The sequence below is a fragment of the Balaenoptera ricei genome, chromosome 6, assembly GCF_028023285.1.
Source record: "Balaenoptera ricei isolate mBalRic1 chromosome 6, mBalRic1.hap2, whole genome shotgun sequence".
In the NCBI taxonomy this organism is placed as follows: domain Eukaryota; kingdom Metazoa; phylum Chordata; class Mammalia; order Artiodactyla; family Balaenopteridae; genus Balaenoptera; species Balaenoptera ricei.
In genome coordinates, this window is record NC_082644.1 from 7436154 (window position 1) to 7455086 (window position 18933).

Consider the following 18933-nt stretch of genomic DNA (forward strand, 5'->3'; position numbering starts at 1 on the left):
CATGTGATATCGTCATATTTTGTTGCTTAATAATACAATATATAACACATATTAAAAGGTATGCATGTTTAGCATAAATAACACCAATGTAGCAGTTAATAAAAATATGATAATAATATTAAATACTATCACATTAATATTACTTTTTAAAGTTTCCTTTTAGAAACTAATTTATATTGTCTGTTAGGTAAATAAGTCGTATGAATATATTTTCCCTAGGTGTATTTCTTTATATAAATAAAACAACTTTTTCATTTATCCCAATATTTTCAGTAGTTAACTTTCACAGACAATATGAAAAAAGATATTTCTAACAAAACCATTTCAGCATCGGTAAATGGGTGCTGACTTTTCAGATTCAAAGTAAATTACAGAGAATATATTATTTCCATTTATTTCTCATTCTTCCTCTTTTTCATTTAACATGGATAAAAACTGAGTCAATAACCTGAATTGCAAAAATATTTTAACTTGCTATATGCAACACGTCAATTTAAATTCCATAATTTTAGAAAAGGTTGAGTCTTGTATAGAGATTAATGATTGCTCAGAAACGGTACTCACATAAAGTGTGCATAAAACAAGCCTCTTGTCCACGACACATGGTTCCTGCAGATATTCTTTTCTTCTTTGCTTTGCTTCTGAAGGTGTAGGAAGCTTTCCTGTTTGCCGCCCTGTGCAGGAGGGACTCAGAAAGATTTATTGATGGTCATGATGGGAACAAAGGAAGCATCCAGAGATAATATTATCTCCAGGTAGACTTCTGGTGCCCATTCTGGTGTTTATTAAATACAGTGTAATAGATTAAAACTATATTTCTTTCAAAGGGTTTAATAATCCATTATCAACCTTCTATCAGCAACTTTCTGGTAACTAAAAAAAAATAAATCTATGCTTTTGGATTTTCTACTCTGTTTCAAATAATTTGGAAATTTGAAAAAATCCACTTTGTTTCCTATTTATATTTCATTCCATGTATTTTTTGGTTAGTCACTTAGGAAATACAAGGCTACACTTTGAATGATCTTGCATAGAACAAGTATTTCAAGCTAGGTCAATCTGTATGAAATTACTTTTTGGAAGAAATGTAACTGTTTCAGAAAAGACCCTATAAGTCTAGAAATACAATTATTTATGTAACTAGTTATTTGGAAGTCTTTTTATTTATTTATGTATTTATGTATGTATGTATGTATTTATTCTGAAGAAAATTGAATCTAACATCATCTCAAAAGTTTGAAAGAATGATTTTTTATGGATGACTTAAACACAGAGACCCATTTGGAAGACCAGGAGCCATTAGGTTACACAAGCAGATGTGGTCATTTGATTTCTAACTAGGATTCATTGTTTGGAGAACAAGTCTTCAGACCCTCTTGCCTCATGTCACAGCAGGGATGATGAGTGAGCCCAGCCTCCAGTTTCCAGTGTCCTGAGTGGGCTTATTGGAGCAACACACTGTTGGGTAAAGTCCGCCTACTGAGATAACTTGTTAAGACAATACATGGGGTCAAATATTATATAGGGAAAGAGAAAAGCAAAATAGCTACATATTTATAGTATACCATAGTTCAGTAACTATGGTCAAATTCCAGTTTAAGTTTTCCACGAATGGGTAATTAACAATGTGAATTGTACAAACTTATAAACAAGGAATATATACATAGAATATAAGTTTATCAAGAAAGAAAGCAACAGACAGCAAGAGTAAATTGGGATAAAATACCTAGAGAAAAACAACTAATTTAGTGGTATTGAAATGGTGAATAGAATGAGAATAATGGAAATATTTTAAACCATGAAAATAAACATTGATTTTTTAAAAATTATAGTTTACCAATAAGTTATGCACATTATGCTTATTCACGTACATTTTGGTTAAGTATCTTTCACCTGTCGATACCTCTAGCACTTGTACTTGTAGATGACCTTGCTTTAGTCTAGGGCAGCATTTCAGTCTAGAGTCTCCACTGACATTATGGGATGAACCATTCAAGTGCAAATTAAGAAGGTAGTGAAGGCCAGCTCATCAAGGAAAACACAGTGCCAATTTAGCAAGGAATTTCCAATCAATTTTCCTGAACCTTGTGCAGCCAGTAAATACATAGACATATAAATTATAGGTACTCCAAAAATGAGAAGCAAGTTATCATAGACCATACTGCAATATTTTCTTAAATTTCCTATACATTAATTTTTCTCTTATTTCTTTATCAACTATTGTACTATCACTAAACTCCAGCCTAATTGTGTAAAGTAAAAAAAAAAAAGCATACCTAAATTCTAAAAAACAAAAAAAAGACCAACATTCCATTTTGAAGTGGTCTCTATGGGCAAGTTAAATAAAAGTGGTTTATTCAATAAATAGATTTTAAGGAAAAGACTTCCAAGCAAACAAAAATTATAAAGAATGTCAAATCATTTTTCTACATAGTAACACATCTTCTCTCATTCTATTCTGAGTTGAAAAGTTCCATTCACCAGCGTCCTTACTGTACTTTTCCTATAATGGAATGTGTATGTTAAGGCTTCTCTGAATGATATATCACTGGGTTTGTAATCTCAGTATAATCCTCTCCATCAGAACAGAAATGTATGACCTTTGTCAGGAAAACAACATGACCCCCTGATAAAATTTGATAAAATGGGACAAAGGAATTATCCATATTCTTGAAAAGTAATTTTTATTGTTTTTGATCAAATAATCTGCAGTTACATGATAAATACCATATACTATACATGAGTTAATGACTCGGACTTGAGAATTTGTCACTTGCAGAATTGAACTAAAGGTAATACAGAGAGAAACAAGTTGATAAAACCATGCATACGATTTTAAATATATTTTCAGCATAGTTTCCTGAAAAATATGACATCATCCGGACAGGAAGACAGACAGACATCAAACTCAGGAAGACGTGTTTTAAATCTACAGAAAAATAATTAACACCATAGAATAGCAATACTTTTTTTGGTAGTCTTTTAAACATCTTGACTCACTAATAATAAATCCCTGTATATGACATTACCATAGTACATTGAAAATATATGGCACATTTTCTTTTCATTTTGTTTTCCACAGCAGGTTATATAATATTCACAGAAGGGCAGGCTACTTCTATTTTTCCCCAATATCATCATCTATCATACATTAAAATACAAATTGAAGGAAAAGCCATTGCATAATTCATAGAGATGAAAGTGAAAGCGTGCAAAATTATTCAGGCACGTTCAATACAGTCTCATGCCCGAATCCTTTCCTGGCCTTTGACCCACAGCTTCTTCCTCTTTGTTTACATTACAAGCCAGATTGGATAATGAATCTGTAGAGGGGTTGCCGGAAGGCACCTTGGCTAAAACCACCACAGAGAAAAACCATCTATTAAAATAAAACAACTTAAATCACTATATTTTTATTATAGCTTTACTCTAAAAATATTATGTGTGGCTGATAGTTCTTTAATTCATATTACTTTGTAGGGTTTTTTAAAATAATATCTTCATATCATGAAATAGATTGTTAAATACTTAATTTAAAATTATTGTGTCATTATAGAAAGACATTTAAAGTTACTGAATAACAGTCTCTAGGTCCATCCACATCTCTACAAATGACCCATTTTTGTTCCTTTTTATGGCTGAGTAATACAGAGTGAAGTAAGTCAGAAAGAGAAAAACAAATATTGTATATTAACACATATATGTGGAATCTAGAAGAATGGTACAGATGAACCAATTTGCAAGGCAGAAATAGGGACACAGATGTAGAGAGCAAAAGTATGGACACCACGGGGGGGAAATCAGGGGAGGGGGAGTGGTGGTGGGATGAACTGGGAGATTGGGATTGACATGTATACACTAATATGTATAAAATAGATAGCTAATAAGAACCTGCTGTATAAAAAAATAGTAAAATAAAATTTAAAGAAAAAAAAAAGTTGGGCTTCCCTGGTGGCGCAGTGGTTGAGAATCTGCCTGCTAATGCAGGGGACACGGGTTCGAGCCCTGGTCTGGGAAGATCCCACATGCCACGGAGTAGCTGGGCCCGTGAGCCACAACTACTGAGCCTGCGCGTCTGGAGCCTGTGCCCCGCAACGGGAGGGGCCGCGATAGTGAAAGGCCCGCGCACCGCGATGAAGAGCGGTCCCCGCACCGCGATGAAGAGTGGCCCCCGCTTGCCGCAACTGGAGAAAGCCCTCGCACGAACCGAAGACCCAACACAGCCAAAAAATAAATAAATAAATAAATAAAGTAGTTATAAAAAAAAAAAAAAAAAAAAAAAAAAAAAAAAAAAGAAAAAAAAAAGTTACTGCAAATGATTTACATAAACATTTTAATTAATTTCTACTTAGACAATTTTATATTTCACTATTTTATGAACCTGAAAACATCTCAGCATTGTTTAACACAATGTGTATTGATGAGTGGCTTAAATGAGAATAAAGCTAATGATCAGGGATTGAAAAAGTGTATTGATGGAGCCTGCAGATATGAAAAAACACACAATGAGCTGTCCTTAAGGGAATGGAGGAGACTTAGTTGGAATTTATTAAGTAAAAGTCATTTCTTGATGAAGATAAACTTTTTTTTTTACATCACTTAAAGCTGTGTCACAGCAGAAGAGGTTGCCTTCAGAATAATGAGCTACCTGTTGCTCTAAGAGTTTGAGGGGAATGTGGATAATTTTGTATCAGGAATGTACCAGGGATGGTGAAGATTCTGACATTGGAAGGGAAGCTGAACTGAAACAGCTCAAAGGTTTATTTTTAATTTTAAGGACATAAAAGAGAAATAGTTAAAATGAATTTGAAGAAAGAAAAGATTAAAAAGCTTTCAGTGTTAAATCAAGTATTATTAGAAGAATAGGTTTGTGTATGTTTATGTCAATTGTTCTCACTTGTGGAACTTTATCAATAATCCAGAATGTCATGCTTACTCTGAACACACCTTATTCACTTTTCACTCAGAAAAGTGCCAGGTACCTAGAAGGTGCTTAAGGAATAGTTGTTGAATCACTGATTGAATTATAATCTCTTATGCTGAACACCAGTACATATACATGTTTAAAAATGTGTGGAAAGGGGGCTTCCCTGGTGGCGCAGTGGTTGAGAATCTGCCTGCCAATGCAGGGGACGCGGGTTCGAGCCCTGGTCTGGGAAGATCCCACATGCCGCGGAGCAACTCGGCCCGTGAGCCATAACTACTGAGCCTGCGCGTCTGGAGCCTGTGCTCCGCAACAAGAGAGGCCACGATAGTGAGAGGCCCGCGCACCGCGATGAAGAGTGGCCCCCGCTTGCCACAACTAGAGAAAGCCCTTGCACAGAGACGAAGACCCAACACAGCCATAAAAAAAAAAAATAAATAAAAAAAAAAAAAAAAAAAAAAAAAAATGTGTGGAAGGGATTCTGATGTACAGGTAGGAATCAGAATCACTATTTTTTAAAATACTACTCCACCACCTTTAAAATTCTCTTATTTTGTTTATGTGTGAACCATAAAAAATACTGAGAAAACTGCCTGTTAAGACACTGTGAAATCATCCAATAGTACTAGTTATTACTGATTGTCTTTTGGAAGCACTGTTTGACAAATATTTAGTCATTCTTCAAAGACAGTCCGAGCAGTGTTCTAGAATTCTATCATTAATAGTTGGAGAAAAATTTGATCCACATAGCTTTGTTCATGTGCTGTTGCAACAAAGTATTATGGTTTCATAAATAAGGGATGGCCAAATCAAATGACTGCACAGCTCATATTTCCCACCAGGAATCACTGATATTGCAAAACACATCACAGGATTATGGACATTTGCCCAGAAAAGTTGACTTCCTTTGCATTTCCAATTTGAAGAAATTTACCCCATGAACAATATATAATGAGAAGTGTGTGTGCACGTGTGTGTATGGGTGTGTGTGTGTGTGTGTGTGTGTGTATGTGTAAGAGAGGGAAAAGGAAAGAGATGAAGGCAACATAAAAAAGGTAAAAGAAAAAATGAGTGAGAGGATCCTAGCAACTGGCTCAGGACTCTCTGTCTTTTGGGCTGATTTCTGATAGAAGCTTCTCCAGAATATTTTCCCTGCCCTAGTTATTTTCAAATCCTAGGGGGCTCTATTTTACGCATGGGCTCTAAGCATCCTGGTTATGGAAGAATATGCATCACTTTACTTTTTAAGTAATTAGAACAACAGCTGTCTCCCTATGGAAGTTCAGCACATTCTTATAGAGGAACAGGGGCTGGGATAAAAGTTTAATTTTAAAGTTAATTAACTTAACACAGTTCCTATGGTGTGCTATGTATTTATTCACAAAGGATTTATATAGCAATGAGAATAAAATGGGATTGTTATATTTTATCACTCTTTGTAGTACATGAACCAGACAATAAAAATCAATGCATCTGCTGAGGAAGACAGCTCAGGTATTCTGGGAGTTTTGTTTGTATTCAATCAAGAGGGGACGTGTGTGCTCATATACACTGTATTTTCTAAAATATTTAATTGAAAACACCCCATTGTCTTACAGCCACAAACTGTAATTCTTCTTATCATTTTTAGCATCCCTTTAAAATGTCAAAAATGAGTTGACCTCATTTTTTAAGGTCTAAAATATGTCTTGGAAACGAGAGATGGTGACTGTTTGCTTAGTTAAAGGTTGATATTCAATGCTCATTGGGGTGGACATGATTGATTCTGCACTGCTATGAATGGTCCCAAGCAGAGGATACAGTAAGGAATTACGGAGGCATTGTGGAGAACAATACTTGGATGCCATTATATTCAAAATTTCAGTCTTTTATAGAATTCTAATCTTCATGGTCATACTTTTCCACTGCCCATTGTTCAGATAGGTTCAGCTAGGGAAAGTGGCCTTGTCAAAAATATTGGAAAAACTGCACCAGAAAGTCCTTTAATGTTGCTTGAGCAAGTTAGACAATTCTGCATACAGTTTTAAGAGATACTGAAATTTGTCACTTTAATAAATTGTGCAGTTTTTGCCACTAAATTCTTCTCTGAAATGCATATGACGCCAGCAAGTTTTCATAGTCTGCCAGAGCTGATGGTGCTAAAATTTCCAATACCGCTACGATAGCGTGTAACTCAGTCCAAAAGCCAAGGCTAGGCAATAAAATTATCGAGTTCAAAAACTGAATACCCAAAAAAAAAAAAAAACTGAATACCCAAACGAACAAGCAAACTGTCGTTATCATAATTGTGCTTAAAAGGTAAGTATAATTCAAAAGACAAGCTTGCAATTATACAGGTGCAAAAACTATTCTCTGAGTCACTAAGACAATTTCCAACTAATCCCCTCAGTGAACTAAGATAATTATAAGTGCATAGACTATATTTCCATTGATGATATTTGCCTTGGATAGACTGTTAAAATTAAAGTGCCTTGAGGTGGAAACCATACTTATTCTCTTAATGTGTTTCAATCAAGTTCATTACTTTGCAGTCTTCACCTTGTCAGCATGAATGAATATGGACTATATAAAAGTTAGTGCTGTGTCCTTGGAGTGGTTTGCTTTTCTTTACTAGGTCAGCATCAACTAGCTGAGAAGTACAGATGGTACACCCCCGTAAATTTTGAGAGCTTTTGCTATTGTCTATATTTCAAGGTCTGTGAAATCTATTTTAGAGTCGGACACATGACCTCAAAGATTGTTAATGATTGATTGGTCTAAGAACTGTGGCTTATATTCCGTCTGAGTTTCATTCTGAGAGGGCTCTAAGTGGCTGTCAGGGGACACTTGTGGATGTCAGTATTGCCAGCTTCCTACTTTTAATATTGAGAGTATTTTCTATGTTTAATATTGGCAAGTCCCATATTTCCTCCAGCCCATTTCATGGAATGTGTACTTTATAGATGAAAGAAAAATTTAGCTGCCAGTATAACATTCAGTCTTCCAAAGTGACTAGCAGGTGAGGTATATCATGTTAAGAATAGAAAAGTATATTTTTTAAATGGGATGAAAGACATTCAGAAAAGGGAATGCATAGTATGGAGGATCCACGTATTATTCTCTTAAAATTATAACCACTTAAGTCGCACAGAGTGCTGAAGTAGTTAACATCTTGCTCTCTTCTATAAAACATGTTGGCTTATTTTTTCACATTTTTCCCTAAAATTTCCAGTATCTTCCGTAAGATCCTGGGAATTTATAAACCCAGTGTATGTATCTATATTTTAGGGGTATACAGATTAAAAGCATTTATAAATCAAAATTAAAGTAAAAATTGTTAGAATATACCCATAGAATAGGAGTTGACTGTAGGATAAGGTAAGTAGTCATAACAGTCCCTTAAATACAGCAACTGGGAGTTGGATGGGCTCTCCAGGTGAGTCACTGTTATGCAGAAACATCCAGAAAGTATGGAGAAGTTTTAAAGACCTTTGGCTTTCTTGCTTCTACAGTAACTTTCTGGAATCTCTTTTAAATAGTAAAGAAAGTTCTAGGTCCTCACTGTAGTTGAACTCCAGTTCTAATAGTTGGGAAAGAAAGAGAAGGATGGCACATATATACTAAGGTACAAGGTTTCCTAAAAATTCATATGGAGCCATAGATGTCAATGGGTGAGATACATAATTATAAAAAAAGTGAAGTAAACGGCATGTAGAAAAATTACAAACTTTCTAATGTGACTATTTCAAAATGCTTCAGAATATCCATACTAGAATTCCAGCTTATGTGTGGGTACTCAGGGTATATGCACACATTTTAATTTTCTCATCGTTAATAGATTTCTGGCTGGTTTAATTTGAAATATTAGGGTTTGACACAGGGCTTATTTAGGCAAATACCATCTTGGGATGTTAATTATAATGTCGTTTTCCCATTTTAAAGGGTCTATGAGAGTTCATTAGAGGGGACAGACTCCTTTAAACATTTTGGATTCAGCTATATTTGCAATGTCACTGTTGCCATATGAGTGAAATGTCAATGTATTTTCTTAGTGTAGTGAGACAACTATATATACCTAAGCAAAGTGTAATCCTTTTGAGACAGGGAGATTTCTACCATACCAATGCCCCTGCTGAAAAAGTTGTTGTGTGGCTCGTATTTTTATATTCCAAGTTTCAGGCTTAAAAAAGAGACATTTTTAATATTCTCAAATATGAAAACAAGTGATGTCCATGAATTTCTTTGGGAGTATAGGTCCATTGTATTTGTGTTGGCTTTTGGCATAATTCACTTAATTTAAGCAATGATGAAGAACTTTAAAAATAAGATGTGTGAAGTACAGAAAAATGTATTCAAGTATTTCAGAGATACATTGAGGCAATGTAGTTTATCATTAATTCAAACCGACTAGCTTACCCTCAGAGAACACCAACAGCATATCTTGGTCTAATCTATCTTGAGTACAAGAATATATTTTCATGGTTTTGGTTCACACAATCCCCAATGAAGAAGGACATGTTTAACTCTGGGGTGCACAGTCCTCAAAATAAGTAAAGTACATAGCAATAACTTCTTTCGGTTGTGGCATTTGCATTTAATGCCAAACATTTTTCTTTCCTAATAGTTTTAAATTACTTATAAAGGAGGGTAATTTGGTCTTTTACTAGCAAAAATTGCTAAACATACATTATTTTTTAAAGTTATTTAAAAAAAAATACAATTAGATAGACCAAAGTTCAATAACATTGAGACATTTTAGCTTTAAATGGCAGTTCTTACTTTTAGTTTGATAATGGTTAAAGGGCAGTAACTGGTACCATCTATTTCAAGAACTGGCTTTTTTTTCCCTCTTAAATCTGAGTTAATCATTTTCTTAATGGTTAAACCTTTCTCTGTCAGTAATTTGGTACGAGTTTCCATCTCGCGAATCTGACCAGTAATTAAACATTTCTAAAAAGCATTCTAGAGCTTTTTAAAAATACAACATTAATGATAAAAATAATGCAAAACTAGCAAAACTGGAAAAGAAGCAGAGTCTGGTTCAATTTAACCTAGAACTCTATCATATATTTGCACTTAATTACACTGCACAAAATGAGTTAATGCCCCATTGCAGTTGAAATAATTCCATGGGGATGCTGATAAATTTTAAGTAAAAGTTTTATTTAGAATTATTCACATCTAGTGGATGGCTTATATATTGAAATCATTAATTCAGAAACATAAAATAATCAATCCTCACTTTGTAGAAATGACTTATTTATATAATTTAGAATTAAAATCTTCCCTCTTTACATTTGGAGCTAGGAATTGGAACCCATATAACTTTGATGGGAAAACTGTTCTTATTAAAAAATCTTTCTAAATCCATATATGTTTTCAGTAAATTCATTTTTATCAAAATGTAAATACTATAATCCCATTGAATTTTAAAGTCTCATTCTAAGCTAAAATATAAAAGTCTTACTGAACTTTATTCAATTATATCAAAACAGTAAACATAATTACTTACAGACAATTAAGCAACTATTAAAAATCTAACAAAACAAAGATGCTGGCTTGAATTTTTCAGTTTGGCAATAATTAAAATTATTAAAAAAAATTAAAAATACACAGCTATAACACTTTTTAAAAACAATAATGTTTTCAGTATACCTATGTTCATTCATAGAGATATAAAGTTATGAAAAGTAGATTTTGTATATAATATGATCGCTTAGGCCATTAAAAAAATTTCTAAAGAGGGAAATTTAATATTTTAAACAACTAAATTTAGTATCTAAACAACAAAGTTTTTAATTTTAATCTTCTAATTTAAATTTTTTTCTTCCCTAAGTTGGTTCTATAGCATGTGTATGTACAATCTTCTATCATTATTGACTGAGTTTCCCACTGAATTATCTGATTATTTTTCTATTTTGTAACTACAGTATAAGAAAATATTTTAAAGCCTCAAACTACTGATTTTTTATCTTCAACGTTTCCCCTTTTTCCTTTTCCAAAGTTTTCTGGGCAAATTTTACTTTTGTGATATTTAATATTGAATTAAAAATCAAAGAATTCCAAAGTAGTTTTCACATGTACTATTATGTGATATCATATCAGATACAAACACATTGACAGTAATACTTCCACTTGTACGATTTACTGTGAAAGAACAGATAATCTTAAATTAATATGAAATAAAATCCCTATAATATATACATTTTGTATCCATTAAAGTACTCAATTGCCTCATGACTTTGCATAGCAAATCATAATAATACCTTTCCATATGCCACATATGACAAATGGTCATCATTTGTACACCACACACACACATACACACACACACACACACATCCCTATGGCAAAAAACCTTCCTTCTGAGTTGACAGTTTGCACACTTGCACACCCCCAGAGACTTAATCTTGTTGCTGATGAATATCCTCATGCCTAAGAATTTTATAGATAACCCAGTAGAAAATATTAAAAATCAAAAAGGCTAATGGGAAGCAGGCTCGGGAGATGGTGTCAATCTTCTTGGCACGGTCAATGAAGACCTTCCTCATTTCTTCCAGGCTCTCTGGCATTACCTTGACAGGATGGTTTGGGCCCTTTGGAGTCACACCGTCTTTTGTTTGCAGACACGGTCCCATTCCATAGGCTGTGAAACTGAATCGGCTTTCCCTTACCTCATCATCCTGTCATAAGAAAAACATTAGAAAGCACTTTAACCCTGAGAAAACCATAACTCAAAAAGAGTCATGTACCAAAATGTTCATTGCAGCTCTATTTACAACAGCCAGGACATGGAAGCAACCTAAGTGTCCATCGACAGATGAATGGATAAAGAAGATGTGGCACATATATACAATGGAATATTACTCAGCCATAAAAAGAAACGAAATTGAGTTATTTGTAGTGAGGTGGATGGACCTAGAGTCTGTCATACAGAGTGAAGTAAGTCAGAAAGAGAAAAACAAATACAGTACGCTAACACATATATATGGAATCTAAGAAAAAAAAAAAAAGGGTCATAAAGAACCTAGGGGCGAGACGGGAATAAAGACACAGATCTACTAGAGAATGGACTTGAGGATATGGGGAGGGGGAAAGGTAAGATGTGACAAAGTGAGAGGGTGGCATGGACATATATATACTACCAAACGTAAAATAGATAGCTAGTGGGAAGCAGCCGCATAGCACAGGGAGATCAGCTTGGTGCTTTGTGACCACCTAGAGGGGTGGGATAGGGAGGGTGGGAGGGAGGGAGACACAAGAGGGAAGAGATATGGGAACATATGTATATGTATAACTGATTCACTTTGTTATAAAGCAGAAACTAACACACCATTGTAAAGCAATTATACGCCAATAAAGATGTTAAAAAAAAAAAAAGAAAGCACTTTAGTCATGGAATAGGGCACGTATAACAGGCGTTTCAGAACCATAACTTAAGCTTTATCATGATAAATGATAACATTATTATAATGAAAAGGTAAAGCATATAAAGGTGAGTTGCTTTTCTTTCCTAGTTTTATTGATTTATCCTGCTGCATCATACAGACGTGTTCATTCAATGAAACACTCAAGTGTTATGTTTTAATGGAAAAATTAAATATTCTGGTATTGTCTACATATTGCTAGAATATCTAAATAAATTGAGCAAGAAAAAAATCGATTTGGATATTATATTATATATGTTCATGTACTAGATTTTTTTCACATCATGTGTTTAAATGTGTACATATATGATGTCAAAGGGAAAATACCATGATCATAGATTGAATTTTTCTTTTCTTTTTTTTTTTTTAAGGGAGTGTTTCTATTTTTTTTTTAAATTAATTTATTTATTTATTTTTGGCTGTGTTGGGTCTTCGTTGCGGCGAGCGGGGGCCACTCTTCATCGCGGTGCGCGGGCCTCTCACTATCGCGGCCTCTCTTGTTGCGGAGCACAGGCTCCAGACGCGCAGGCTCAGTAGTTGTGGCTCACGGGCCCAGCTGCTCCGCGGCATGTGGGATCCTCCCAGACCAGGGCTCGCACCCGTGTCCCCCGCATTGGCAGGCAGATTCTCAACCACTGCGCCACCAGGGAAGCCCCTGAATTTTTCTTTTTCATGGAGGCAAACGCTTTAATGCTTGTTTCCTACAATTTCACGTTACTTCATTGGGAAATGCAATCTAGATCGACAACACTGGTTATTGTTATTCTCACTTGACGTTTTATACTAACCCATTTGGAATACTATCAGATGGTCAGATATTCTAGTTCATATACTATTACTTTTAAGGTACATTGGTTTAGTTGAAATTACGAAGGAAATCTGGCAGAAGTTTCATATTAAAGAAAATTATAACTTATCATGGTCCTAAAAGTATTGTTATTTTTCTCTAAAATGTTGCAAATTGAAGAGAATTCTCCATGTATATATATGAAAAAAACAAAATTTAAAGAAAAAATTACTTAATAAAAACATGATAGGGCTTCCCTGGTGGCGTAGTGGTTGAGAGTTCGCCTGCCAATGCAGGGGACGCGGGTTCGAGTCCTGCTCTGGGGGGATCCCACATGCTGTGGAGCAGCTGGGCCCATGCACCACAACTACTGAGCCTGCGCTCTAGGGCCCGCCTGCCACAACTACTGAAGCCCGCGCGCCTAGAGCCCATGCTCCGCAACAAGAGAAGCCACCGCAATGAGAAGCCCGCGCACCACAATGAAGAGTGGCCCCTGCTCACCACAACTGGAGAAAAGCCCGCGCACAGCAACGAAGACCCAACACAGCCAAAAATAAAATAAATAAATTTATTTTAAAAAATGATAAATGAAATGTGTTCATGATAGGAAAATATGGTATTTAATCCTTTCTAATGAAATTCATTAATGAATAATTTAATGCATTTGTTTAGAATGTAACTGTAGATAACTGCCAATTAATTGGATTTTTTGCTACTAAAATTCAATGTTTAAAAGATGACATCTTAAAAAGTTGTTACAGCTCAATTTTTATGAAAGTACTCTGTGATGGTAACATAAGAGTTAAAAGTAATTAATTGGCTCAAACTCTTGAAAATTTATTTTAGGTCTGTGATAGTACAGGCCTAATGAACAGTATATTACAAAATATGAAAGCGAAAAATAGAAATTTAAATGGATTCTAAAATTGAAAAGATGATCAAAGTTGATGTAATAATGTATGAAATAGTTTTTTGGGGAATTAGGAAATAAGGCAATTACACCTGAAAAACAGAAACGTATAATTACTGGAATATATCTCAACTGTAAGATGTATAAGCAATTGAATTTTGAGGAAACAAGTCTAAAATAAAAGCTGATGATCCAAATTACATGTAACTGTTGCAATCTTACAAAAATTGGAAATTGGTTTTCTAGTGGTCTTTAATAGGGATGTTCATTTATACTGCCAATGTTTTTAGCCACCGTGGAAATGTTAAGGCTAAGTAACTGTTTTCTTTGTATTGTCTTTATCTTTATGGGGAAATAGTTGATACATCACTGTATAAGTTTAAGATATACAGCATGATGGTTTGACTTACACATATTGTGAAACGATGACCATAATAGGCTTAGTGAACATCCATCGTCTGGTATAGATACAATAAAAAGAAAAGAAAAAAATTCTCCTTGTGATGAGAACGCTTAGGATCTACTCTCTTCACAGCTTTCCACTATATCATGCGTGATACATCTTACAGCAGTGCTAACTCAAGTCATCATGTTGTACATTATGTCCCTAGAACTTATTTATTTAAAACTGGAAGTTTGTACATTTTAACCACCTTCCTCCACTGTCCATCTGTTCTGGAGAATTGAATATTTTCAGACCTTTAGAGAGCCTCCCACATACACACTTGTCTCAAAACAGAGATTTGAGGTTTAAGATCTGACATATGTAGTGAACAACTCTATTCTCTCAGCTGGATCTTTCCAGTGAACTGCAAAGGGGTAAAGGGGTAACACCAGGCCTGGCTGTTGAGAGCTGCAGAGAAAGACCTAGTTTTTCCAGGATGACTTCCTTGAAAACAGGGATGTGGAGCTTTCTCCATTTACTGTGGCACCTGCCCTGGGGGAGCTGCTCAGTGGCCTGAAGGCTGGAGGGGCCGGGGGAAGAAGCTCTTGAGCCGCTGTCGGACCTCCCAATGAAATGAAGATGCTGTCTCTGGCATGTCACCTGCCTCGTGTGCTCCTAGAGGACCAAGTAAACGCAATATTAGGTTAAAGCCCATTGTGTCTGGAGGGTCTGATTGACAGTTTGAACCTAAAACCTCAGTGGTGGTGACGGAAGGAGAACTGGCTTTCAGATCCTTTCAGACTCAATGCAGCCAAAGGTTCTGGGAGGGAGTTCTGATGAGAACGTGACCCTGACCCTCCCTGGGTTGGAGGTAGCAAAAGCTCCACAGAAAATACTGGGGATAAATCATACTGTTGGGCTACGGATGACACACACATATGCCCTGTTGAACTGGCAGATGGATGGTGAGTGAGATAAAACCGAAGGGAAACAGGGTCATAAAACTGAGGAGAAAGTGGCTTTGTCTCCTATTAACCGATTATCTATGTGCAGCTAAAACCACTTGGGGGAAAGAGAAACCAGAGCAAGCACATCAAGCAGATTTGCAGCCTGTGCTCACGATGAAAGCACAAGCCCAGTGGGGACTTGGAGGGACACCGCATTTTGTCTTGATGTCACTCCTCTGCCACCCCAGGCAAATGACACTGGAAACAAGCGACTACAGCGCAGCCCTGTCCAGTGGAAATATAATGGGAACCACCAGCGAAAGCTATGTGTGTAATTTTAAATCTAAGCTTTACATTAGCTACATTTAAGTTAAAAGAAATAGGCAAAATTAATTTTAACAGTATATTTTCCTTAACTCACTACGTCCTAAATATTATTCAAATGTTGACTCAAGTAGAAATTAAAGGAGAAATTTTGTGTTCTTTATTGCATACTAAGTCCTTGAAATCAGTGTGCATTTTACATTTATAACACCCCTCAATTCAGACTCCATATTTCTAGGGCTCAACAGCCTCATGGGGCTAGTAGATACCACATGGGACAAAGTAAATAGGAGTTGGGCCACTTTGCTGAGAAGGACCAGCAGATATCTGGGCGGTTCACACTTCCCAGGATCTTTAGGTTAATTGACATAAGAGCTGATAATTTTTCTGCATGCTGCAGCTGAAAAACAACGTTTGATGTGAATGCGAACTCCTAACTTGCTGCAATGTTGCCGTTCGGGAATTGCTGGCAGGCGTAAATTCAAGGACCCTTTTGGAGTGGGTGAAGCCTGGGGTGATGTGAATCTATGCTGAGAAGGAAAGCGGCCTGTTTTCTTTCTGCTGTGTACTGGAACAGCCCTGAAGAAGACGCAGCTCTCTTAAGGGATGTAGCAAACCTGGGCTGGCCATACAGTAATTAAAAAAAAATAATAATAATAATGCAAAAAGAAAAAAAAATGAGCCTCCCCAAACCACATGCTCTGACCTAAACGCTGGTAGACACAGTGATTCGGGGAGTCCCCCAGGCCTGGGTTCCCAGGTGGCTCTCTTTTGGGGAAGGCAGGAGAGTATATACAATTCATGGACACGTTTACTCTTGCAGCTGACGTGCTGGGTTTCACTGAAGGAAAAAAAAAATCTGGGCCATTCAGAAGAAAGAACTTGGCCAGAGAAGACTCTGTCAGCTCTCTTTAGGTGGCTTTCAAGACACAGAGTGAAAAGAGCGAAAATTGACAGGATTCCTGTGAAAGATTTCCTGGCACGTTGTCACCAGCCGGGGGGAAGGAAATCCGTTCTAGTTCCGGCAGCTGCTTCCTTTAGGGAACCCTGTTAAATCTGGCACTTTCATCTCGGAAGTTAATCCAGTGGTGCCAATGGGAATGCAAACAAAAGGCGCTGACGCGGTGGCTGAATTGACTGCATCTGCGAAGACACAAAGAAGCCTGCCCCCGAAGGCCACGGTCTCCTTGTCCAGTTCTGAGTGGGGTCCCAGGCTGTGTGCCATGGTTAATGGAGAATGGCCAGGGGTGGTGAACACAGCTCTCTGGGACTGTGGAAGCCAGTGCACCATGAGCACTAAGACTGCTGGGAAGCGAGAAGGCGAAGTTAAGAGCAATGTTAAGAAGCTGGTGGAGCACAGAAGAAGGCCGAGTGATGCTGTGTTCATAGTGAAAACTGCAGATAGGAAAATAAGGGACTAAGACGTATCCAGTAGGTGGTATCACCTTTGGCTAAATGTATAACTGGGAAGGATGTGACCGTGGATGAAGGGCCTTGCCATTTCTGGCGTGAGCCTAATCTTGGGCCGCTGTTCCTTAGCCCAGTTGTAACTGGATGTACTAAAACGGGAGCCCTTAGAATTGCCTAAACCTTCCGCTGTAGTAGCTATTAAACAGCACAAGATTCCAGGAGGTAAAGAAAACTCAGCTCTGATTAAGGACGCGATGGCAGCAGGGGTGCTAGCCCCTCGTTAATTTTCTCCAGAATAGTCCTGATTGAACTATGATAAAAATAAGCGGGGGTTTTCCCTGGTGGCGCAGTGGTTGAGAATCTGCCTGCCAATGCAGGGGACACGGGTTCGAGCCCTGGTCTGGGAAGATCCCACATGCCGCGGAGCAACTAGGCCCGTGAGCCACAACTACTGAGCCTGCGCGTCTGGAGCCTGTGCTCCGCAACAAGAGAGGCCACGATAGTGAGAGGCCCGCGCACCGCGATGAAGAGTGGCCCCCGCTCGCCGCAACTGGAGAAAGCCCTCGCACGGAAACGAAGACCCAACACAGCCAAATATAAATAAATAAATTAATTAAAAAAAAAAAAATAAGCGGGTCCTGCAGGCTGACTGCTGACTACGCGGGGTCACTAAGGAAGTCTCGACAACTGCCTCCACGAGGCGGACGTGCTAAAACCTCTTTAGGAGTTTCAGGACAGAGGAGGCTGGTATGCTTTGGTCCACTTGGCTACATCTTTCCTCTCAATCCCAATCTAAGAAAACGTCAAACACAGTGAGTCTTCATGTGGGGTAGACCCAACTGTCACCTTACTCTTTGTCCCTTAGGGAAACCTGACTTCTCCAACATGTGTCGCAACCTGGTTGGAAACAGTTTGGTCCAGATCACTGTCAGACTAAGTTGGTTAATGATGAATGAGAACTTTCCTCTTGGAGGAGAAAATCAGGCAAGGTATGGAAAGTGGAGTAGCACACGTGACTAGGTAAAGCTTAAGATTCAGACTAGATGCAGCCAGGAGTCAGAGCCCAGTGCCATCAGTGAAGTTTTTGGAAATATCCTGGATAAACCACTAGAGGCAATTCACAAACAATAAAGGACACACTGCTATCTCTCCTGGATCCCACTAAGAGGAAAACAGCTTGTAGCACTATTTGAAATCTGGCAGATACGTTTTGCGTTTCTGTTGGTCATGGTGTACAGAGTGACAGAAAGACAGGATGAATTTTTTTTTTTAAGATTTTTTTTTTTTTGATGTGGACCATTTTTAAAGTTTTATTGAATTTGTTACAATATTGCTTCTGTTTTATGTTTTGGTTTTTTTGGTCGCGAGGCATGTGGGATCTTAGCTCCCTGACCGGGGATTGAACCCACACCCCCTGCATTGGAAGGCAAAGTCTTAACCACTGGACCACCAGGGAAGTCCCAAGACAGACTGAATTCGAAAGGGGAACAAGGGCCAACTGTAAGACATCTGAGGCAGGCAATAACCCAAGCTGCCTCTCTGAGGCCTTAAAAGTCATCAACTGTAGAGGTACCTGCTACTAAAACATGCAGACTGGAGTTTCTGGGAAAAGCTCAATAATAGCACCCTAAGGTGGCTGCTAGGATTCTATACCAGAAAACTCTCTAATGCCATGAGCAGATTAATCTATTTGAATGACAGCGACTGGCATTCTCTTGGGCTCTGGTAGAGACAGTCCCTAGACTAAAGGAATCTGAAGAGTATCAGACTCTATTTAGGTCTAAGAATATCTACCATGTCATGCGTGATGTCAGAAAGGCATCTCCATTCAAGCTCCCTG

At 37.2% G+C, this 18933-nt stretch overlaps 1 protein-coding gene across 2 annotated transcripts in view; it reads right to left on the minus strand.

The window, feature by feature from the left end:
* Positions 1–11307: 11307 nt before the first annotated feature.
* Positions 11308–18933, minus strand: part of GLRA3 (glycine receptor alpha 3) — a 181882-nt gene continuing 174256 nt past the window's right edge. For both annotated transcript variants that reach the window (XM_059926198.1, XM_059926199.1), the window contains one exon: positions 11308–11586. In XM_059926198.1, coding sequence (XP_059782181.1) covers positions 11308–11586 — 279 coding nt within the window. The remainder of the gene's footprint in view (positions 11587–18933) is intronic.